We start from the raw sequence: 23,322 nt of genomic DNA, 5'->3' as shown, positions 1-23,322 counted from the left end.
AACTGGACAGAGACTCTCGGTGTGGGATACAGAGACTGGGAACTGGACAGAGACTCTCGGTGTGGGATACAGAGACTGGGAACTGGACAGAGACTCTCGGTGTGGGATACGGAGACTGGGAACTGGACAGTGACTCTCGGTGTGGGATACGGAGACTGGGAACTGGACAGTGACTCTCGGTGTGGGATACAGAGACTGGGAACTGGACAGTGACTCAATGTGGGATACGGAGACTGGGAACTGGACAGTGACTCTCGGTGTGGGATACAGAGACTGGGAACTGGACAGTGACTCAATGTGGGATACGGAGACTGGGAACTGGACAGTGACTCTCGGTGTGGGATAGGGAGACTGGGAACTGGACAGTGACTCTCGGTGTGGGATAGGGAGACTGGGAACTGGACAGTGACTCTCGGTGTGGGATTCAGAGACTGGGAACCGGACAGTGACTCTCGGTGTGGGATACGGTGTTACGCCTGTGCTCCCCTCCCCCCTTTTTGAGAATTGCAAGATCACTATTAAGTCAGTTCAGGAGACCCAGGAAATGAAAGACATGCAGAATCCACAAAGCGTTTGGAATGTGTCCTGGCCTCCGAAAGGCGGAACCATTGACAACGGCTATTGTCTCTTGGAGACGGAATTGTGTATTGAGCTGTGCTATTCATCGATGCCCTCAAGGAATGAGCAACGTGGGCTGGTTGGGGGATGGCATCCTCCCCAACCTGATTGACATCTGAGACCCCGTGAGTGGGGATAAAAGAGGGTCTGTGGGAACAGCCCCTCAGACGCACCAGAAGAAACGCTCGAAATCCTGTAACAGCGTAATAGCGAAAGCCGGTGGAAAGCCGATGTGCGTCCTTTTCCATTTGCCTCGAAATTGGTGGGCCTTGCCACAGGAGAACGGCTTTAACTAACAACAAAGGGGAAATCAGCCCCCAACGACTCTCGAAGGATTGACATCATAAAAGGAATGGGCAAGTTAAACCTCCGTCTTTCTCTCCAATCAAAAGCTGCAGCTTGAATGAACTTGAGTGACTTTTCTTTTTCCATCGGACAATGCATTATCCCCTAGACAACAACAGAGCTATTTCTTATTATTATTATATCCGCGCTTTTAGTTTTAGTATTGACAACGTATATTATCTGTATTTTTGCATTGATATTATTTTTGTGTATTTTTATCAATAAATACTGTTATAAATAGTACCATCAGACTTCAACGGACCTCTCTATCTTTGCTGGTAAGTGACCCAGTTACGGGGTACGTAACAATGGAGACTGGGAACTGGACAGTGACTCTCGGTGTGGGATACGGAGACTGGGAACTGGACAGTGACTCTCGGTGTGGGATACGGAGACTGGGAACTGGACAGTGACTCTCGGTGTGGGATACGGAGACTGGGAACTGGACAGTGACTCTCGGTGTGGGATACGGAGACTGGGAACTGGACAGTGACTCTCGGTGTGGGATACGGAGACTGGGAACTGGACAGTGACTCTCGGTGTGGGATATGGAGACTGGGAACTGGACAGTGACTCTTGGTGTGGGATACAGAGACTGGGAACTGGACAGTGACTCTCGGTGTGGGATACGGAGACTGGGAACTGGACAGTGACTCTCGGTGTGGGATACGGAGACTGGGAACTGGACAGTGACTCTCGGTGTGGGATACGGAGACTGGGAACTGGACAGTGACTCTCGGTGTGGGATACGGAGACTGGGAACTGGACAGTGACTCTCGGTGTGGGATATGGAGACTGGGAACTGGACAGGGACTCTCGGTGTGGGATACAGAGACTGGGAACTGGACAGTGACTCTCGGTGTGGGATACAGAGACTGGGAACTGGACAGTGACTCTCGGTGTGTGATACGGAGACTGGGAACTGGACAGTGACTCTCGGTGTGGGATACGGAGACTGGGAACTGGACAGTGACTCACGGTGTGGGATACGGAGACTGGGAACTGGACAGTGACTCTCGGTGTGGGATACGGAGACTGGGAACTGGACAGTGACTCTCGGTGTGGGATACAGAGACTGGGAACTGGACAGTGACTCACAGTGTGGGATACGGAGACTGGGAACTGGACAGTGACTGTCCATGTGGGATACGGAGACTGGGAACTGGACAGTGACTCTCGGTGTGGGATACGGAGACTGGGAACTGGACAGTGACTCTCGGTGTGGGATACGGAGACTGGGAACTGGACAGTGACTCAATGTGGGATACGGAGACTGGGAACAGGACAGTGACTCCCAGTGCAGTCTAAGAAGTCACCGGTAACACTGAACTGCTCTTCCTCAGCCAATGTCTCTCTCATCCCTCCCGATCATGACTCTACACTAGTCTTCCGTCCACATTCTGTTGGATCCAGACTCCAAACCATTCACACCCAGTGTCTTGGGGGCCAGCTCTACTCACCAGAGATGGATCCTTCAGCAAAAACCGCTGAAACAGGAAACAGAACAGAATTAATGTCACACAGGGAAGCACAAAAATACAGAATCTACCCGAGTCCCTAGAGTGTGTGATGGGACAGTGTGGAGGGAGCGTCACTTTGTGTCTGACCCCAGGAGTGTGTGATGGGACGGTGAGGAGGGAGATTCACTCTGTGTCTGACCCCGGGAGTATGTGATGGGACGGTGTGGAGGGAGCTTCACTCTGTGTCTGACCCCGGGAGTGTGAGATGGGACGTTGTGGTGGGAGCTTCACTCTGTGTCTGACCCGGGGAGTGTGTGATGGGACGGTGTGGAGGGAGCTTCACTCTGTGTCTGACCCCGGGAGTGTGTGATGGGATGGTGCGGAGGGAGATTCACTCTGTGTCTGTCCCCGGGAATGTGTGATGGGATGGTGCGGAGGAGATTCACTCTGTGTCTGACCCCGGGAGTGTGTGATGGGACGGTGTGGAGGGAGCTTCACTCTGTGTCTGTCCCCGGGAATGTGTGATGGGATGGTGCGGAGGGAGATTCACTCTGTGTCTGACCCCGGGAGTGTGTGATGGGACGGTGTGGAGGGAGCTTCACTCTGTGTCTGACCCCGGGAGTGGGTGATGGGATGGTGTGGAGGGAGCTTCACTCTGTGTCTGACCCCGGGAGTGTGTGATGGGACGGTGTGGAGCGAGCTTCACTCTGTGTCTGACCCCGGGAGTGTGTGATGGGATGATGTGGAGGGAGCTTCACTCTGTGTCTGACCCCGGGAGTGTGTGATGGGACGGTGTGGAGGGAGATTCACTCTGTGTTTGACCCCGGGAGTGTGTGATGGGACGGCGTGGAGAGAGATTCACTCTGTGTCTGACTCCGGGAGTATGTGATGGGACGGTGTGGAGGGAGATTCACTCTGTGTCTGACCCCGGGACTGTGTGATGGGACGGTGTGGAAGGAGATTCACTCTGTGTCTGACCCCGGGAGTGTGTGATGGGACGGTGCGGAGGGAGCTTCACTCTGTGTCTGACCCCGGGAGTGTGTGATGGGACGGTGCAGAGGGAGCTTCACTCTGCGTCTGACCCCGGGAGTGTGTGATGGGACGGTGTGGAGGGAGATTCACTCTGTGTCTGACCCCGGAAGTGTGTGATGGGACGGTGTGGAGGGAGATTCACTCTGTGCCTGACCCCGGGAGTGTGTGATGGGACGGTGTGGAGGGAGATTCACTCTGTGCCTGACCCCGGGAGTGTGTGATGGGACGGTGTGGAGGGAGATTCACTCTGTGTCTGACCCTGGGAGTGTGTGATGTGACGGTGTGGAGGGAGCCTCACTCTGACTGACTCCGGGAGTGTGTGATGTAGAGGTGAATTCCAGGGCGGGATTTACACTCCACACCCGCCACCCCCCACCGCACATCGGTTCCCTCTCGGATTCCCAACACTCACCGCTTGCAACTGTTATCTGGTTTGCAGAGGGTGGTATGGCTGTCGGAAGAGCAGAGAGAATCTGTTACAGGCCGGCACTGTGGACAGGGCTGAACGACCTCCTCACCTGGAGTCATACAGGCCCTTCAGCCCATCTGGTCCATGATTGCCACCTAAGCTCTCATTTACCTACTTCTGGCCCTGTATCCCTCTGAACCTTTCCTATTGACGCCCCTTTGAAAATCTGTTAATGCGCTTTCCTCTGGCAGCTCACTACCCTATGAGTCGAAAAAGTCAACTAAACGCACCCCAGAACTTGCGTAAAGAACTTCCGAATATCATCGCCTGCCAGCTTGTTGTCGCGACAGATCTGTTGTGAGTGGCGATTGACCCTGCAAGGAAGGAGCTCAAACGTAAATGTTTGACCAGTTGGTCAGTACCCGTAATTGACAAGTCAACTCTGTATGAGCAGCAGTTTTCCGTCCTGGGTTCGGAACAGTGCGGGTGACGGGGTCCACGCCGCTCTGCTTGTGCACCAGTAGAATAAAGTCTGGTTGAGGTGTCCGTGCCCGTGTCCTGGGCCCAGTTGGCTTATTTTGTGACCAGGTCAAGCCACGTCTGTGCAGAGGGGAGAGGAATGTTTGACCTGAGATCTTGGGGTACGGAGCTCGGAAAAAGCGGTGCAATGGACTTTTAATATCGCAAACCAGCGAGCTGTTTGTTACGCCTCCCCTCTCGCTGTGAATCGGAGAAGGGGAGGGGGAGAGGGGAGAGGGGAGAGGGAGGGGGAGGGGGAGAGGGGAGGGGGGAGGGGGAGAGGGGAGGGGGTGGAGGGGAGAGAGGGGGTGGAGGGGAGAGAGGGGGAGAGTAGGGGAGAGTAGGGGAGAGTAGGGGAGAGTAGGGGAGAGTAGGGGAGAGTAGGGGAGAGTAGGGGAGAGTGGGGAGAGTGGGGAGAGTGGGGAGAGTGGGGAGAGTGGGGAGAGAGGGGAGAGAGGGGAGAGAGGGGAGAGGGGAGAGGGGAGAGAGGGGAGAGAGGGGAGAGAGGGGAGAGAGGGGAGAGAGGGGAGAGAGGGGAGAGGGGGAGAGGGGGAGAGGGGGAGGGGGAGGGGGAGGTGAGAGGGGGAGTGGAGGGGGAGAGAAGGGGAAAGGGGGAGAGGGGGAGAGGGGAGAAGGTGGGGAGGGGAGAGGGGGGAAGGGGGAGGGAAGAGGTGGGGGAGAGGGAAGAGAGGGGAGAGAGGGGGAGGTGGGGAGGGGGAGTGGAGAGTGGGGGAGAGTAGGGGAGAGTAGGGGAGAGGAGGGGAGAGAGGGGAGAGAGGGGAGAGAGGGGAGAGGGGAGAGAGGGGAGAGAGGGGAGAGGGGAGAGAGGGGAGAGGGGAGAGAGGGGAGAGGGGAGGGGGGAGAGGGGAGGGGGGAGAGGGGGGAGAGGGGGAGGGGAGGGGGGAGGTGAGAGGGGGAGAGAAGGGGAAAGGGGGAGAGGGGGAGAAGGTGGGGAGGGGAGAGGGGGGAAGGGGGGAGGGAAGAGGTGGGAGAGGGAAGAGAGGGGAGAGAGGGGGAGGGAAGAGGTGGGAGAGAGGGAAGAGAGGGGAGAGAGGGGGAGGGGGAATGGAGGGGGAGAGGGGGAGACATTGTGGTATGTTGAATACTGGGTGAAATGCAAAGTCTCTGTCTTTGCTGTTGCTTTGCTTGCTCGGCACCCGCCACCGATGGTGCCCATGGGTTTTTTTTGTCAATGGCGGAGGGGAAATCATTGGTTGCTGCTGCTTGCCGCATGGGGGAAGGGAGCTGGGGGGGGGGGACTTTGGAGTCCTAACATTTAACTGTCATTCATTCTTTGGGGGGTACTCCTCTGTTTTTGTGGATGTCTGTGATGAAAAAGTGTTTCAGTATGTATACATTTCTCTGACATTAAATGCACCTTTGAAACCATTTCCTCATCTGGGTTTGGCAAAGGACTGGTGCGGTTGGGCGCACTGTGGTCAGCACGGATGCAGGGGGCTGAACGTCCTGTTTTCCTCCCCCCCCACACCCCCGCCCGGCCCCACAGGAGCGCGGATTCTCAAACCCCCCCTCCCCCCCACCCCCGCCAGGCACTCACATCCTCGTTGACGAATCCGATGACCCTGACCGAGGCGTGACCTGTGACCTTCAGGGTGTCCGCGATCCGCCGCGGTCTCCTGTACCTGAACTCCAGCAGCCGGTTACCGTTGGCGACCACCTGGGGGGGGGGCAGGAAGGAGACGAGGGATAAGCCGCAACGCAGGGTGGCACAGTGATCCGAGTCAGGTCTTCCATCACCGACGTGCATCGTGAAATCTGTTGCTAAAGTTGAAATGGTGTTAACATAGCGTATGGCGTGTTTGTCTTCATCAGCCGGGGGATTGAGTTCAAGAGCCGTGAGGTAATGCTGCTGCTCGATAAAACCCTGGTCAGACCACACTTGGAATATTCAGTTCCGGTCGCCTCATTATAGGAAGGATGAGGAGGTTTTAGAGAGGGTGCAGAGGAGATTCACCAGGACGCTGCCTGGATTAGAGAGGGTGCAGAGGAGATTCACTAGGATGCTGCCTGGGTTAGAGAGGGTGCAGAGGAGATTCACCAGGATGCTGCCTGGGTTAGAGAGGGTGCAGAGGAGATTCACCAGGATGCTGCCTGGATTAGAGAGGGTGCAGAGGAGATTCACCAGGATGCTGCCTGGGTTAGAGAGGGTGCAGAGGAGATTCACCAGGATGCTGCCTGGATTAGAGAGGGTGCAGAGGAGATTCACCAGGATGCTGCCTGGATTAGAGAGGGTGCAGAGGAGATTCACCAGGATGCTGCCTGGATTAGAGAGGGTGCAGAGGAGATTCACCAGGATGCTGCCTGGATTAGAGAGGGTGCAGAGGAGATTCACCAGGATGCTGCCTGGGTTAGAGAGGGTGCAGTGGAGATTCACCAGGATGCTGCCTGGATTAGAGAGGGTGCAGAGGAGATTCACCAGGATGCTGTCTGGATTAGAGAGGGTGCAGAGGAGATTCACCAGGACGCTGCCTGGGTTAGAGAGGGTGCAGAGGAGATTCACCAGGACGCTGCCTGGATTAGAGAGGGTGCAGAGGAGATTCACCAGGACGCTGTCTGGATTAGAGAGGGTGCAGAGGAGATTCACCAGGATGCTGCCTGGATTAGAGAGGGTGCAGAGGAGATTCACCAGGACGCTGTCTGGATTAGAGAGGGTGCAGAGGAGATTCACCAGGATGCTGCCTGGATTAGAGAGGGTGCAGAGGAAGTTCACCAGGACGCTGCCTGGATTAGAGAGGGTGCAGAGGAGATTCACCAGGATGCTGCCTGGATTAGAGAGGGTGCAGAGGAGATTCACCAGGATGCTGCCTGGGTTAGAGAGGGTGCAGAGGAGATTCACCAGGACGCTGTCTGGATTAGAGAGGGTGCAGAGGAGATTCACCAGGATGCTGCCTGGATTAGAGAGGGTGCAGAGGAGATTCACCAGGACGCTGCCTGGGTTAGAGAGCATGTTAGAGAACTATGAGGAGGGGTTGCTTTAACCAAGGCCTTCCTCTCGGGAGTGGAGGAGGATGAGAGGTGATAAGAGACACAAATCGAGTGGACAGCCTGTTGTGATGGAAATGAGAGATTCTTTGGGTCTCAAAGGCAAGGGCTCTGGACACACAGTTTTAATAATCAGGAGTTTATCTACAAGGGGAGAAGTGCTTGGGAACAACACAAGTGGCTACAATATTCGGACAAACGTGCTTAGAGTAGACGAGCGTGGGGAAAGTCAGGTCGGCAGAACAATACACGGGAAAACGGTGTGGGGACAGAGTACAGGTACACATACAAGCAAGGGAAAAGTAACTCCGATACCCGCCGTATCAGGCGTGGACAGGCACAGCGCTCTGGTACAGGGACAACAATAAATGCCCCCATGACCCTATTTAATGCACAGCTCACCACGTGTCTCCAGCGCTATTCTGCTGTCTGCAGCCTGGAGTGAGGGTGGGAGGTCCCTCGAGGATGGTGAAAAGAGAGCGAGCCAGGCACATGTAGCACCCTTTATAGGTCAGGGGGCTGGAGGGTCCAGCCCAGGTGCTTCACCGGGGGGCCAACCGCTTGGTGCTAGATGGGTTAATCCAATTAAGGTGGCCAATGGTTAAGCGTGCATTGGTTAGTTGGGAGGGGCAAAATGGTGACTGGCAGCTGGTGTGGCCTCCGACCAGGTGAGGGCAGCGCTGAGCCGTGACTGGCAGGTGGTGTGACCTCCGACCAGGTGAGGGCAGCGCTGAGCCGTGACTGGCAGGTGGTGTGACCTCCGACCAGGTGAGGGCAGCGCTGAGCTGTGACTGGCACGGCTCTCTGCATACACAACCAGGGGACCTCGTCCCAGGGCGGAAATGGCCAATAACGAGGCAGAGTAATTTTAAGATGATCAGAGGAAAGTATAGGGGCAGGGTGTCAGAGGTAATTTTTTTTTTCTTTGTACACAGTGGTGGGTGTGTGGAACGCTCTGTCAGGGGTGGTGGGAGAGGCAGATACACAAGGAACAGTTAACAGACTCTGATGGGCTGACAGGTGGTGGAGAAATGGAGGGTTACGTGGGAGGGGTTAAATTGATCTTGGGAGTGGGTTAGAAGGCACAACATTGTGGGCCGAAGGGCCTGAAATGTTCTGAAGGACATACGATTACTTTGACTTACAACAGAAGTGAATAGTTCAAAAGAGAATAATGGGACCATTTTGAAATCGGATGGCGGAGGGGAAGAAGCTGTTCGTGAACCGTTGAGTGTGTGTCTTCAGGCTCCTGTACCACCTCTCTGATGGTAGCAACGAGAAGAGGGCATGTCCCGGGTGGTGAGGGCCCTGAATGGTGGATGCCACAGTTTTCCTCAAGGGGCCTCCTGGTTTTAGAGTGAAAACGATTCCCACCGCTGCCTGTGAGGAGTTCGCACGTTCCCCCACCCCCCGTGACATGGGTTTACTCCCACGTACGGGTCAGGGTTAGTGAGGTGGGGGCGTGCCCCCAGACCACCCTCACGCCGTGTTGGTCGTTGACACACAAACGGTGCATTTCACTCTGTTTCGATGCACGTTTTCCCTTGTGGTGGGGAAGGCTGTGCCCGGGAAAGGTCACCTCCTTGAAGTGGAAGACGCCGCCGTCTCGGAGGGCGAGGGGCCTGCTCTGCAGCCGCGGTCCCCACCGTCCATCCCACAGGGCCGCGCACACGGCGCTGGACGAAGCCCCGAAGATGGCGGTGAAGCAGAAGGGCACATCGGCTGATGCTGCTGCCACACTGCAAATCCACGAGGAACCTGGGCAGGGGAGAGAAGATCAGGCAGGGTTACAACAGGGCTGGGGGCCAGGGGGAGAACTGTTCACTCTACCCCTCCCCTACACACCACCCCGCATCTGCCCCCCCCCCCGCTCACCCCACCACAGAGCACTACAGCACAAGAGGCAGGCCATTCGCTCCGTCTGGGGCATACTGAACCTGTCAGGACACCGAGGAAATATTAACTTCAGCAAACCAGCCTTCAGACATGAACGTGGAGTGCAGATTAAATTTGAAATGCAGTCCGGCTTCCCGCAGCCATTGAAAACAGTTAATTGGAAAGCGGGAAATGCCGATTAACGTTCATTTTGGGTGTCTGGAGCGTGGATGTGAAGAAGGTGGTGGTGAAAACTGTATGTAATCCAAAGGAAGCACTGTAGATACATTGTGATTATGCAGCTGTAACCCACTTTCTTTAGCGTACAAAAATAACATGTAATATTGGGGCGACCAGGCCTCTAACTCCCGGAGGGTCTCATTTTGTAGAATAAACGACTTCCGTCTCCGCAAAGTTCAGTGTCTCCCTGGTGACCTTGTTCATGTCACAGCAGACCAACACCCGGACCATCCTAACTTGCTTCAAGACTGCAAGCACCCCTCTTCTGTAATATTGATAATCGCCTCAGTTCTGTTGACTCTGTGGCCATCTCCTGAGCAAACAATCTGATCACTTTGCCAGGTTGGTTAGCACAGTTGAAATGGGCCGAAGGGCCCGTTTCTGAACCATGACTCGCCCACTCCCTCTTGAATTACGAGAACAGGTCTTCCCTCGTCGGAATGGGAATCGTTTAATTACGCCCTGACAAGTTGCATCTCCATCTGATACGGGAGCAGCCGAGCATCGGACCAGAAGTCCTGACAAAGGACTGTGAGAACGGCTGAGAGGGTCGCGGGGGTCACTTACCAGGAGCAGGGCCCCGAGTATTCTCCAGGATCCCACCCATCCGTCCAGCATCCTCTCTGACTTCCTACCATCAGGCAGGAGACTCCGATGCACAAAGACAGGAACGGTCGGGATGGGAAACAGTTTCTTCCCCCAGGACATCAGGCTCCTGAACTCCCTGCCACATCGCATTCGAAATTCGTTCACTGGTTAACCTGTTCCGTACCTGACAATATTTAATTTATGCACTTCAGTTTGTTATTCACGTCTGACTCATCTGCAGATTTAATTCTTACTTTCCCAAGTTACTGCGTGTTACGTCTGCTACTGTGCTTTACAGATTGGTACAGAGAAACGTTGTCTCATTTGACGTGTATATAGTTAAATGGGAACAGACTTGACTTGACTCGATTATTATTACATGTACTGAGTTATAGTGCCCACCGTTCATACAGAATCAGATCATTACCCAGCGCACTGAGGCACATTCAGGCTGTTTTCTCTGGAGCATCTGAGGTCGAGAGAGATCTGACAAAAGTTTATAAGATTATGAGAGGCACCGACAGAGTGAACAGGGAGTGTCTGTTCCCCGGGGTTGAAATGTCTAATAGAGGGCATGCATTGAAGGTGAGGGGGGTCGGTTCAAAGGGGACGTGAGGGGTAAGATTTTTACTCAGAGAGGGGTGGATGTCTGGTGTGGTGGTGGAGGCAAATACATGAGAGACTTTTAAGAGACGTTTGGACAGGCACGTGGAGGTGAGGGAGATGTAGGTAGGAGGGATTAGTGTTTGAGTGTTTTTGATTTGAATATTAACTGTGTCAGCACAACATTGTGGGCCGAACGGCCTCTTCCCGCACTGTACTCGAATGCAGAATAAAGTCCAACAGTTACAGAGAAAGTGAGTGCAGGTTATCCACAAGGGTACAAAATCATAACCAGGTAAAGAATCCATCTCGTTGGATCAGGGGACCCTTCAGGAGTCTGATAACGTCGGGGTAGAAGCTGTCTCTGAGCCTGGTGGGACGAGCTCTCAGGCTGCCTGACTGCCCGGGGTGGGGTGGGGTGGGGGGGGGTCTTCGATTACACTGACCACTTCACTGAGACGGTGAGGGGTGTAGACAGAGTCCGCGGAGGGGCGGGGGGGGGGGCTGGTTTCCGTGACTCTCCGCCGTCTCTCTCGGTCACGGGCAGAGCGGCTCCTGCACCCGAGCCAGATTCATTCGGAGAGGACGCTCTCTGTGGTGTGTTGGTAATAATTAAGTGAGGTTTGACGGGGACAGGGCAAATTCCTTGTGCCTCCTGTAAAGGGAGAGGCGCCGGTAAGCTTTCTCACCAGTCTTGTGTGTACTCGGTACCGCTCCTTACGATGCGGTACAGAGATGGTTAATGCAGAGCATGGCAGCATGGAAACAGGCACTTCGGCCCATCGAATTCACACCGACCCTGTCTTCTAATTGCACTCAGACCTCATCACTCCATACCCCTCCCATCCGTGCCTCAACTGTTACATTTGAACCCGCGCCCATCACTTCCGCAGGCAATTCCCCCTCGTGTTCCCCTTGAATATTTCATCTTTCACCCTTAAACCACCCTTAAACCTCTCATTGTAGTCCCACCCAACCCCAGTGGAAAAAGCCTGCTTGCATTTACCCTGTCTATACCCCTCAGAATTCTGTACGCCTCTATCAAATCTCCTACACTCCAGGGAATAAAGCCCTAACCCATTCAACCGTTCCCTATAACTCGGGTCCTCCAGACCCAGCAAAGTCCTTGTAAATATTCTCTGCGCTTTCGACCTCATTGATATCTCTTCCCAGCAGGTAAGGTGACCAGAACCGCTCACAATACAACAAGCTAATACTTCAAACACCTCTCCCCCATCCTTTCACAAACAAGGGAAACTCTGCAGATGCTGGAAATCCGAGCAACACACACAAGATGCCGGAGGAACTCAGCAGGCCAGGCAGCATCTACTGGAAAGAGTGAACAGTCCACGTTTCGGGCCGAGAACCCTTCAGCAGGACTGGAGAAATACTGGGGAGGGGAGAGAGAAACACCGGGTGACAGGTGAAACCGGGAGCGGGAGCGGGAGGGGTGAAGTACAGAGCCGGGAAGTTGATCGGTAAAAGAGACACAGGACTGGAGAAATACTGGGGAGGGGAGAGAGAAACACCGGGTGACAGGTGAAACCGGGAGCGGGAGCGGGAGGGGTGAAGTACAGAGCCGGGAAGTTGATCGGTAAAAGAGACACAGGACTGGAGAAATACTGGGGAGGGGAGAGAGAAACACCGGGTGACAGGTGAAACCGGGAGCGGGAGCGGGAGGGGTGAAGTACAGAGCCGGGAAGTTGATCGGGAAAAGAGACACAGGACTGGAGAAATACTGGGGAGGGGAGAGAGAAACACCGGGTGACAGGTGAAACCGGGAGCGGGAGCGGGAGGGGTGAAGTACAGAGCCGGGAAGTTGATCGGTAAAAGAGACACAGGACTGGAGAGGGGGGGAGCCTGATAGGAGAGGACAGAAGAAAAGAACAGGGAAGAGGGAGATGATGGACAGGCAATAAGGTGAGAAGGGGAAAAGGGGATGGGTTCTCCTCGACTAATTCATGGCCTGCTCTACTGTCGCGATGAGGCCACACTCAGGTTGGATTAACACCACCTTATATTCCGTCTGGGCAGCCTCCAACCCGGTGGCAGGAACATCGATTTCTCAAACATCTGGTAAAGTCCCTCCCTCATCTCATCTCCTTGCGGGCCCATCGCCTCCATCTGGGGTTCCTCCCCCATTTTCTTTCTTCCACGGCCTTCTGACCTCCTCTATCCGATTCCCCCGTATCTCTTTCACCAATTGACTTCCCAATTCTTTACTTCAACACCCTTCCCCGCCCCCCTCCCCCAGTCCGGTTTCACCTGTCACCTTGTGGTTCTCCCCTCACCTTTTAAATCTATAACCATATAACAATTACAGCACGGAAACAGGCCATCTCGGCCCTTCTAGTCCGTGCTGAACGCTTACTCTCACCTAGTCCCACCGACCGGCACTCAGCCCATAACCCTCCATTCCTTTCCTGTCCATATATCTAACCAATTTTACTTTAAATAACAATATCAAACATGCCTCTACCACTTCTACTGGAAGCTCGTTCCACACAGCTACCACACTCTGAGTAAATAAATTCTCCCTTGTGCTACCCTTAAACTTTTGCCCCCTAACTCTCAACTCATGTCCTCTTGTTTGAATCTCCCCTACCCTCAATGAAAAAAGCCTATCCACGTCAACTCTATCTATCCCCCTCATAATTTTAAATACCTCTATCAAATCCCCCCTCAACCTTCTACGCTCCAAAGAATAAAGACCTAACTTGTTCAACCTTTCCCTGTAACTTAGGTGCTGAAACCCAGGTAACATTCTAGTAAATCTCCTCTGTACTCTCTCTATTTTGTTGACATCTTTCCTATAATTCGGTGACCAGAATTGTACACAATACTCCAAATTTGGCCTCACCAATGCCTTGTACAATTTTAACATTAAATCCCAACTTCTATACTCAATGCTCTGATTTATAAAGGCCAGCATACCAAAAGCTTTCTTTATCACCCTATCCACATGAGATTCCACCTTCAGGGAACTATGCATCATTATTCCCAGATCACTCTGTTCAACTGCATTCCTCAATGCCCTACCATTTACCGTGTATGTCCTATTTTGATTATTCCTACCAAAACATAGCACCTCACACTTAGCAGCATTAAACTCCATCTGCCAACCCTCAGCCCACTCTGCGAACTGGCCCAAATCTTTCTGCAAGAGTTGAAAACCTACTTCATTATCCACAACACCACCTACCTTAGTATCATCAGCATACTTACTAATCCAATTTACCAGCCCATCATCCAGATCATTAATGTAAATGACAAACAATATTGGACCCAGTGCAGATCCCCGAGGCAACCAGATCTACTCACCTACTTTTTCCCTCCAGTCCTGCTGAAGGGTCTCAGCCCAAAATGCCGACGGTACGTTTTTCCCCATAGGTGCTGCCTGGCCTGCTGAGTTCTGCCAGCATTTTGTGTTTGTTACTCCCCTCACCCTCTGTTTCCCACCATGAACTTGTAAATGACACAAGGAGAGCCTGGACTTCTCCCCCAACAGCGTCATTAATAGAGCAGAAGCTTTAAAAAACAGCACTGGTAAGGCTGTATCCGGAGCACTGCGAGCAGTTCTTGGACCTTTGCCTGAGGAAGGACATACTGGCAATGGAGATTCACGAGAATGATCCCGGGAGCGAAAGGGTTAACCAATGCGGAGCATTTGATGCCTCTGGGCCTGTACTCGCCGGAGTTTAGAACAATGAGGAGGGATCTCATTGGAACCTACCGAGTATCGAAGGGCCTAGAGAGAGTGGATGTGGAGAGGATGTTTCCTACAGTGGGGGAGTCTAGGACCAGAGGGGACAGATAGATTGGATGTGGAGAGGATGTTTCCTATAGTGGGGGAGTCTAGGACCAGAGGACACAGATAGAGTGGATGTGGAGAGGATGTTTCCTATAGAGGGGGAGTCTAGGACCAGAGGACACAGATAGAGTGGATGTGGAGAGGATGTTTCCTATAGAGGGGGAGTCTAGGACCAGAGGACACAGATAGAGTGGATGTGGAGAGGATGTTTCCTACAGTGGGGGAGTCTAGGACCAGAGGACACAGATAGAGTGGATGTGGAGAGGATGTTTCCTATAGAGGGGGAGTCTAGGACCAGAGGACACAGATAGAGTGGATGTGGAGAGGATGTTTCCTATAGTGGGGGAGTCTAGGACCAGAGGACACAGATAGAGTGGTTGTGGAGAGGATGCTTCCTATATTGGGGGAGTCTAGGACCAGAGGACACAGATAGAGTGGATGTGGAGAGGATGTTTCCTATAGTGGGTGAGTGTAGGACCAGAGGACACAGATAGAGTGGATGTGGAGAGGATGTTTCCTACAGTGGGGGAGTCTAGGACCAGAGGGCACAGATAGAGTGTATGTGGAGAGGATGTTTCCCATAGTGGGGAGTCTAGGACCAGAGGACACAGATAAAGTGGATGTGGAGAGGATGTTTCCTATAGTGGGGGAGTCTAGGACCAGAGGACACAGATAGAGTGGATGTGGAGAGGATGTTTCCTATAGTGGGGGAGTCTAGGACCAGAGGACACAGATAGAGTGGTTGTGGAGAGGATGTTTCCTATATTGGGGGAGTCTAGGACCAGAGGACACAGATAGAGTGGATGTGGAGAGGATGTTTCCTATAGTGGGGGAGTCTAGGACCAGAGGACACAGATAGAGTGGATGTGGAGAGGATGTTTCCTATAGTGGGTGAGTGTAGGACCAGAGGACACAGATAGAGTGGATGTGGAGAGGATGTTTCCTACAGTGGGGGAGTCTAGGACCAGAGGGCACAGATAGAGTGGATGTGGAGAGGATGTTTCCTATAGTGGGGGAGTCCAGGACCAGAGGACACAGATAGAGTGGTTGTGGAGAGGATGTTTCCTATAGTGGGGGAGTCTAGGACCAGAGGACACAGATAGAGTGGATGTGGAGAGGATGTTTCCTATAGTGGGGGAGTCTAGGACCAGAGGGCACAGATAGAGTGGATGTGGAGAGGATGTTTCCTATAGTGGGGGTGTCCAGGACCAGAGGACACAGATAGAGTGGTTGTGGAGAGGATGTTTCCTATAGTGGGGGAGTCTAGGACCTGAGGACACAGATAGAGTGGATGTGGAGAGGATGTTTCCTATAGTGGGGGAGTCTAGGACCAGAGGACACAGATAGAGTGGTTGTGGAGAGGATGTTTCCTATATTGGGGGAGTCTAGGACCAGAGGACACAGATAGAGTGGTTGTGGAGAGGATGTTTCCTATAGTGGGGAGTCTAGGACCAGAGGACACAGATAGAGTGGATGTGGAGAGGATGTTTCCTATAGTGGGTGAGTGTAGGACCAGAGAACACAGATAGAGTGGATGTGGAGAGGATGTTTCCTGTAGTGGGGGAGTCTAGGACCAGAGGGCACAGATAGAGTGGATGTGGAGAGGATGTTTTCTGTAGTGGGGAGTCTAGGACCAGAGGACACAGATAGAGTGGATGTGGAGAGGATGTTTTCTGTAGTGGGGAGTCCAGAACCAGAGGACACAGATAGAGTGGATGTGTCCTATAGTGGGGGAGTCTAGGACAATAAGACCAGAGGACACAGATAGAGTCGATGTGGAGAGGATGTTTCCTATAGTGGGGGAGTCTAGGACCAGAGGACACAGATGGAGTGGATGTGGAGAGGATGTTTCCTGTAGTGGGGGAGTCTAGGACCAGAGGGCACAGATAGAGTGGATGTGGAGAGGATGTTTTCTGTAGTGGGGAGTCTAGGACCAGAGGACACAGATAGAGTGGATGTGGAGAGGATGTTTCCTATAGTGGGGGAGTCCAGGACCAGAGGACACAGATAGAGTGGTTGTGGAGAGGATGTTTCCTATAGTGGGGGAGTCTAGGACCAGAGGACACAGATAGAATGGATGTGGAGAGGATGTTTTCTGTAGTGGGGAGTCTAGGACAAGAGGGCACAGATAGAGTGGATGTGGAGAGGATGTTTTCTGTAGTGGGGAGTCTAGGACCAGAGGGCACAGATAGAGTGGATGTGGAGAGGATGTTTCCCGTAGTGGGGGAGTCTAGGACCAGAGGACACGGATAGAGTGGGTGTGGAGAGGATGTTTCCTATAGTGGGAGAGTCTAGGACCAGAGGACACAGATAGAGTGGGTGTGGAGAGGATGTTTCCTATAGTGGGAGAGTCTAGGACCAGAGGACACAGATAGAGTGGATGTGTCCTATATTGGGGGAGTCTAGGACCAGAGGACACAGATAGAGTGGATGTGGAGAGGATGTTTCCTATAGTGGGGGAGTCTAGGACCAGAGGACACAGATAGAGTGGATGTGGAGAGGATGTTTCCTATAGTGGGGAGTCTAGGACCAGAGGACACAGATAGAGTGGATGTGGAGAGGATGTTTCCTATAGTGGGTGAGTGTGGGACCAGAGGACACAGATAGAGTGGATGTGGAGAGGATGTTTCCTACAGTGGGGGAGTCTAGGACCAGAGGGCACAGATAGAGTGGATGTGGAGAGGATGTTTCCTATAGTGGGGGAGTCTAGGACCAGAGGACACAGATAGAGTGGTTGTGGAGAGGATGTTTCCTATATTGGGGGAGTCTAGGACCAGAGGACACAGATAGAGTGGTTGTGGAGAGGATGTTTCCTATAGTGGGGAGACTAGGACCAGAGGACACAGATAGAGTGGATGTGGAGAGGATGTTTCCTATAGTGGGTGAGTGTAGGACCAGAGGACACAGATAGAGTGGATGTGGAGAGGATGTTTCCTGTAGTGGGGGAGTCTAGGACCAGAGGGCACAGATAGAGTGGATGTGGAGAGGATGTTTTCTGTAGTGGGGAGTCTAGGACCAGAGGGCACAGATAGAGTGGATGTGGAGAGGATGTTTTCTGTAGTGGGGGAGTCCAGGACCAGAGGACACAGATAGAGTGGATGTGTCCTATAGTGGGGGAGTCTAGGACAATAAGACCAGAGGACACAGATAGAGTGGTTGTGGAGAGGATGTTTCCTATAGTGGGGGAGTCTAGGACCAGAGGACACAGATAGAGTGGTTGTGGAGAGGATGTTTCCTATATTGGGGGAGTCTAGGACCAGAGGACACAGATAGAGTGGTTGTGGAGAGGATGTTTCCTATAGTGGGGAGACTAGGACCAGAGGACACAGATAGAGTGGATGTGGAGAGGATGTTTCCTATAGTGGGAGAGTGTAGGACCAGAGGACACAGATAGAGTGGATGTGGAGAGGATGTTTCCTATAGTGGGGGAGTCTAGGACCAGAGGACACAGATAGAGTGGATGTGGAGAGGATGTTTCCTGTAGTGGGGGAGTCTAGGACCAGAGGGCACAGATAGAGTGGATGTGGAGAGGATGTTTTCTGTAGTGGGGAGTCTAGGACCAGAGGGCACAGATAGAGTGGATGTGGAGAGGATGTTTTCTGTAGTGGGGAGTCTAGGACCAGAGGGCACAGATAGAGTGGATGTGGAGAGGATGTTTCCCGTAGTGGGGGAGTCTAGGACCAGAGGACACGGATAGAGTGGGTGTGGAGAGGATGTTTCCTATAGTGGGAGAGTCTAGGACCAGAGGACACAGATAGAGTGGGTGTGGAGAGGATGTTTCCTATAGTGGGAGAGTCTAGGACCAGAGGACACAGATAGAGTGGATGTGGAGAGGATGTTTCCTATAGTGGGGGAGTCTAGGACCAGAGGGCACAGATAGACTGGATGTGGAGAGGATGTTTCCTATAGTGGGGGAGTCCAGGACCAGAGGACACAGATAGAGTGGTTGTGGAGAGGATGTTTCCTATAGTGGGGGAGTCTAGGACCAGAGGACACAGATAGAGTGGATGTGGAGAGGATGTTTCCTATAGTGGGGGAGTCTAGGACCAGAGGACACAGATACAGTGGTTGTGGAGAGGATGTTTCCTATATTGGGGGAGTCTAGGACCAGAGGACACAGATAGAGTGGTTGTGGAGAGGATGTTTCCTATAGTGGGGAGTCTAGGACCAGAGGACACAGATAGAGTGGATGTGGAGAGGATGTTTCCTATAGTGGGTGAGTGTAGGACCAGAGGACACAGATAGAGTGGATGTGGAGAGGATGTTTCCTGTAGTGGGGGAGTCTAGGACCAGAGGGCACAGATAGAGTGGATGTGGAGAGGATGTTTTCTGTAGTGGGGAGTCTAGGACCAGAGGGCACAGATAGAGTGGATGTTTTCTGTAGTGGGGAGTCTAGGACCAGAGGACACAGATAGAGTGGATGTGGAGAGGATGTTTTCTGTAGTGGGGAGTCCAGGACCAGAGGACACAGATAGAGTGGATGTGTCCTATAGTGGGGGAGTCTAGGACAATAAGACCAGAGGACACAGATAGAGTCGATGTGGAGAGGATGTTTCCTATAGTGGGGGAGTCTAGGACCAGAGGACACAGATGGAGTGGATGTGGAGAGGATGTTTCCTGTAGTGGGGGAGTCTAGGACCAGAGGGCACAGATAGAGTGGATGTGGAGAGGATGTTTTCTGTAGTGGGGAGTCTAGGACCAGAGGACACAGATAGAGTGGATGTGGAGAGGATGTTTCCTATAGTGGGGGAGTCCAGGACCAGAGGACACAGTTAGAGTGGTTGTGGAGAGGATGTTTCCTATAGTGGGGGAGTCTAGGACCAGAGGACACAGATAGAATGGATGTGGAGAGGATGTTTCCTGTAGTGGGGGAGTCTAGGACCAGAGGGCACAGATAGAGTGGATGTGGAGAGGATGTTTTCTCTAGTGGGGAGTCTAGGACCAGAGGGCACAGATAGAGTGGATGTGTAGAGGATGTTTTCTGTAGTGGGGAGTCTAGGACCAGAGGGCACAGATAGAGTGGATGTGGAGAGGATGTTTCCCGTAGTGGGGGAGTCTAGGACCAGAGGACACGGATAGAGTGGGTGTGGAGAGGATGTTTCCTATAGTGGGAGAGTCTAGGACCAGAGGACACAGATAGAGTGGATGTGTCCTATATTGGGGGAGTCTAGGACCAGAGGACACAGATAGAGTGGATGTGGAGAGGATGTTTCCTATAGTGGGGGAGTCTAGGACCAGAGGACACAGATAGAGTGGATGTGGAGAGGATGTTTCCTATAGTGGGGAGTCTAGGACCAGAGGACACAGATAGAGTGGATGTGGAGAGGATGTTTCCTATAGTGGGTGAGTGTGGGACCAGAGGACACAGATAGAGTGGATGTGGAGAGGATGTTTCCTACTGTGGGGGAGTCTAGGACCAGAGGGCACAGATAGAGTGGATGTGGAGAGGATGTTTCCTATAGTGGGGGAGTCCAGGACCAGAGGACACAGATAGAGTGGTTGTGGAGAGGATGTTTCCTATAGTGGGGGAGTCTAGGACCAGAGGACACAGATAGAGTGGTTGTGGAGAGGATGTTTCCTATATTGGGGGAGTCTAGGACCAGAGGACACAGATAGTGTGGTTGTGGAGAGGATGTTTCCTATAGTGGGTGAGTGTAGGACCAGAGGACACAGATAGAGTGGATGTGGAGAGGATGTTTCCTACAGTGGGGGAGTCTAGGACCAGAGGACACAGATAGAGTGGATGTGGAGAGGATGTTTCCTATAGTGGGTGAGTGTAGGACCAGAGGACACAGATAGAGTGGATGTGGAGAGGATGTTTTCTGTAGTGGGGAGTCTAGGACAAGAGGGCACAGATAGAGTGTATGTGGAGAGGATGTTTTCTGTAGTGGGGGAGTCCAGGACCAGAGGACACAGATAGAGTGGATGTGTCCTATAGTGGGGGAGTCTAGGACAATAAGACCAGAGGACACAGATAGAGTGGATGTGGAGAGGATGTTTCCTATGGTGGGGGAGTCTAGGACCAGATGACACAGATGGAGTGGATGTGGAGAGGATGTTTCCTGTAGTGGGGGAGTCTAGGACCAGAGGGCACAGATAGAGTGGATGTGGAGAGGATGTTTCCTATAGTGGGGGAGTCCAGGACCAGAGGACACAGATAGAGTGGTTGTGGAGAGGATGTTTCCTATAGTGGGGGAGTCTAGGACCAGAGGACACAGATAGAGTGGTTGTGGAGAGGATGTTTCCTATATTGGGGGAGTCTAGGACCAGAGGACACAGATAGAGTGGTTGTGGAGAGGATGTTTCCTATAGTGGGGAGACTAGGACCAGAGGACACAGATAGAGTGGATGTGGAGAGGATGTTTCCTATAGTGGGTGAGTGTAGGACCAGAGGACACAGATAGAGTGGATGTGGAGAGGATGTTTCCTACAGTGGGGGAGTCTAGGACCAGAGGACACAGATAGAGTGGATGTGGAGAGGATGTTTCCTATAGTGGGGGAGTCTAGGACCAGAGGACACAGATAGAGTGGATGTGGAGAGGATGTTTCCTGTAGTGGGGGAGTCTAGGACCAGAGGGCACAGATAGAGTGGATGTGGAGAGGATGTTTTCTGTAGTGGGGAGTCTAGGACCAGAGGGCACAGACAGAGTGGATGTGGAGAGGATGTTTTCTGTAGTGGGGAGTCTAGGACCAGAGGGCACAGATAGAGTGGATGTGGAGAGGATGTTTCCCGTAGTGGGGGAGTCTAGGACCAGAGGACACGGATAGAGTGCGTGTGGAGAGGATGTTTCCTATAGTGGGAGAGTCTAGGACCAGAGGACACAGATAGAGTGGGTGTGGAGAGGATGTTTCCTATAGTGGGAGAGTCTAGGACCAGAGGACACAGATAGAGTGGGTGTGGAGAGGATGTTTCCTATAGTGGGAGAGTCTAGGACCAGAGGACACAGATAGAGTGGATGTGTCCTATATTGGGGGAGTCTAGGACCAGAGGACACAGATAGAGTGGATGTGGAGAGGATGTTTCCTACAGTGGGGGAGTCTAGGACCAGAGGGCACAGATAGAGTGGATGTGGAGAGGATGTTTCCTATAGTGGGGTAGTCTAGGACCAGAGGACACAGATAGAGTGGTTGTGGAGAGGATGTTTCCTATAGTGGGGAGTCTAGGACCAGAGGACACAGATAGAGTGGATGTGGAGAGGATGTTTCCTATAGTGGGTGAGTGTAGGACCAGAGGACACAGATAGAGTGGATGTGGAGAGGATGTTTCCTACAGTGGGGGAGTCTAGGACCAGAGGGCACAGATAGAGTGGATGTGGAGAGGATGTTTTCTGTAGTGGGGAGTCTAGGACCAGAGGGCACAGATAGAGTGGATGTGGAGAGGATGTTTTCTGTAGTGGGGAGTCTAGGACCAGAGGGCACAGATAGAGTGGATGTGGAGAGGATGTTTTCTGTAGTGGGGAGTCTAGGACCAGAGGGCACAGATAGAGTGGATGTGGAGAGGATGTTTCCCGTAGTGGGGGAGTCTAGGACCAGAGGACACGGATAGAGTGGGTGTGGAGAGGATGTTTCCTATAGTGGGAGAGTCTAGGACCAGAGGACACAGATAGAGTGGATGTGTCCTATAGTGGGGGAGTCTAGGACAATAAGACCAGAGGATACAGATAGAGTCGATGTGGAGAGGATGTTTCCTATAGTTGGGGAGTCTAGGACCAGAGGACACAGATGGAGTGGATGTGGAGAGGATGTTTCCTGTAGTGGGGAGTCTAGGACCAGAGGACACAGATAGAATGGATGTGGAGAGGATGTTTCCTATAGTGGGGGAGTCTAGGACCAGAGGACACAGATAGAGTGGATGTGGAGAGGATGTTTCCTGTAGTGGGGGAGTCTAGGACCAGAGGACACAGATAGAGTGGATGTGGAGAGTATGTTTGCTATAGTGGGGGAGTCTAGGACCAGAGGACACAGAGAGAGTGGATGTGGAGTGGGTGTTTCCTATAGTAGGGGGAGTCCAGGACAGTAGGACACAGCCTCAGAGTAGAAGAATACTCCTTTAGAACAAAGATGAGGAGGAATTTCTTTTGCCAGAGGGTAAAAATTCTGTGGAGGCCGAATTGAAACTGGAGGTTGATAACGTTTTTGATTAGCCAGGGCATCAAAGGTTACGGGCAGAAGGTGGGAGAATGAGAGCCGCGATGGAATGGTGGAGCAGAACTGATGGGCTGAATAGCCTAATTCTACTCCCATGTCTTAGGCATAGCAAAAACTTTCACAATCTTAGCACAAAAATAACAAACTAGTTTCTAATCACACCTCCCAGCTTCCCGGGCCACCATTCTCACTCCCCACCATGTCCAGACCTGATGGTTTGTCCATCTCAGTCCCACAACCCCAACCTGGGGGATGTCCTGTATCTCCGGCAGCTTCTGGGCACTGTGCCCTCGATGCAGACCATCCTACCCCGACTCAGGCCTCCGAACACGGTGGTGATGTAGGGCAGAACCTGTGGACCACAGCCAGTATCAGGGTGAGGAGCTGGTGGACAGTGCAGAGGAAGATTTCAGGAAACCACTCTACCCTCCACCTTCCCCACACCACTACCTTTCCTCTTCCACCCTCCCCTACCTTCCCTCCACCTGATAGTAACTTCCCTCCCCTATCTTCCACCCTCCTCATCTGTCTTCCAGTATTCCTCCCTCTTTTACTTCTCTCCTACTACCCCTACTCTCCGCCTGTCCCCTACCACCCCTCCTCCCTTCTCTACACTTCAGCCTCCCCTCATTTGCTCTCCACCTGACACTACCTTTCCTCCTCCCTTTTCT

General features: G+C 52.8%; 1 protein-coding gene across 1 annotated transcript; it reads right to left on the bottom strand.

The window, feature by feature from the left end:
- Positions 1-398: 398 nt before the first annotated feature.
- On the bottom strand, positions 399-23,099 carry LOC132384062 (galectin-12-like). Its single transcript, XM_059955373.1, has 7 exons — positions 22,861-23,099; positions 10,069-10,273; positions 8,966-9,144; positions 5,942-6,061; positions 3,868-3,906; positions 2,424-2,450; positions 399-1,068 (listed from the first exon to the last, which is right to left on the bottom strand). Exons 2-5 carry the CDS (start codon positions 10,106-10,108, stop codon positions 3,880-3,882), a joined length of 366 nt encoding a protein of 121 aa, XP_059811356.1. The 5' UTR covers positions 10,109-10,273; positions 22,861-23,099; the 3' UTR covers positions 399-1,068; positions 2,424-2,450; positions 3,868-3,879.
- Between the last annotated feature and the right edge of the window lie 223 nt (positions 23,100-23,322).

Source organism: Hypanus sabinus, chromosome 31, assembly GCF_030144855.1.
Source record: "Hypanus sabinus isolate sHypSab1 chromosome 31, sHypSab1.hap1, whole genome shotgun sequence".
NCBI classification, from domain to species: domain Eukaryota; kingdom Metazoa; phylum Chordata; class Chondrichthyes; order Myliobatiformes; family Dasyatidae; genus Hypanus; species Hypanus sabinus.
Note: the sequence above shows the minus strand (reverse complement) of the source record. Positions and strands in the feature narration are given on the sequence as shown.

What these genes read in the sequence shown, in the direction of transcription:
- LOC132384062 (XM_059955373.1), bottom strand. Translation starts at nt 10,108, where the DNA reads ATGGGTGGGATCCTGGAGAATACTCGGGGCCCTGCTCCTG. An exon ending in TACTCGGGGCCCTGCTCCTG is followed by an intron (nt 9,145 to 10,068) that starts GTAAGTGACCCC and finishes TCCCCTGCCCAG; the next exon opens with GTTCCTCGTGGATTTGCAGT. An exon ending in GCGTCTTCCACTTCAAGGAG is followed by an intron (nt 6,062 to 8,965) that starts GTGACCTTTCCC and finishes CCCCCCCCCCAG; the next exon opens with GTGGTCGCCAACGGTAACCG.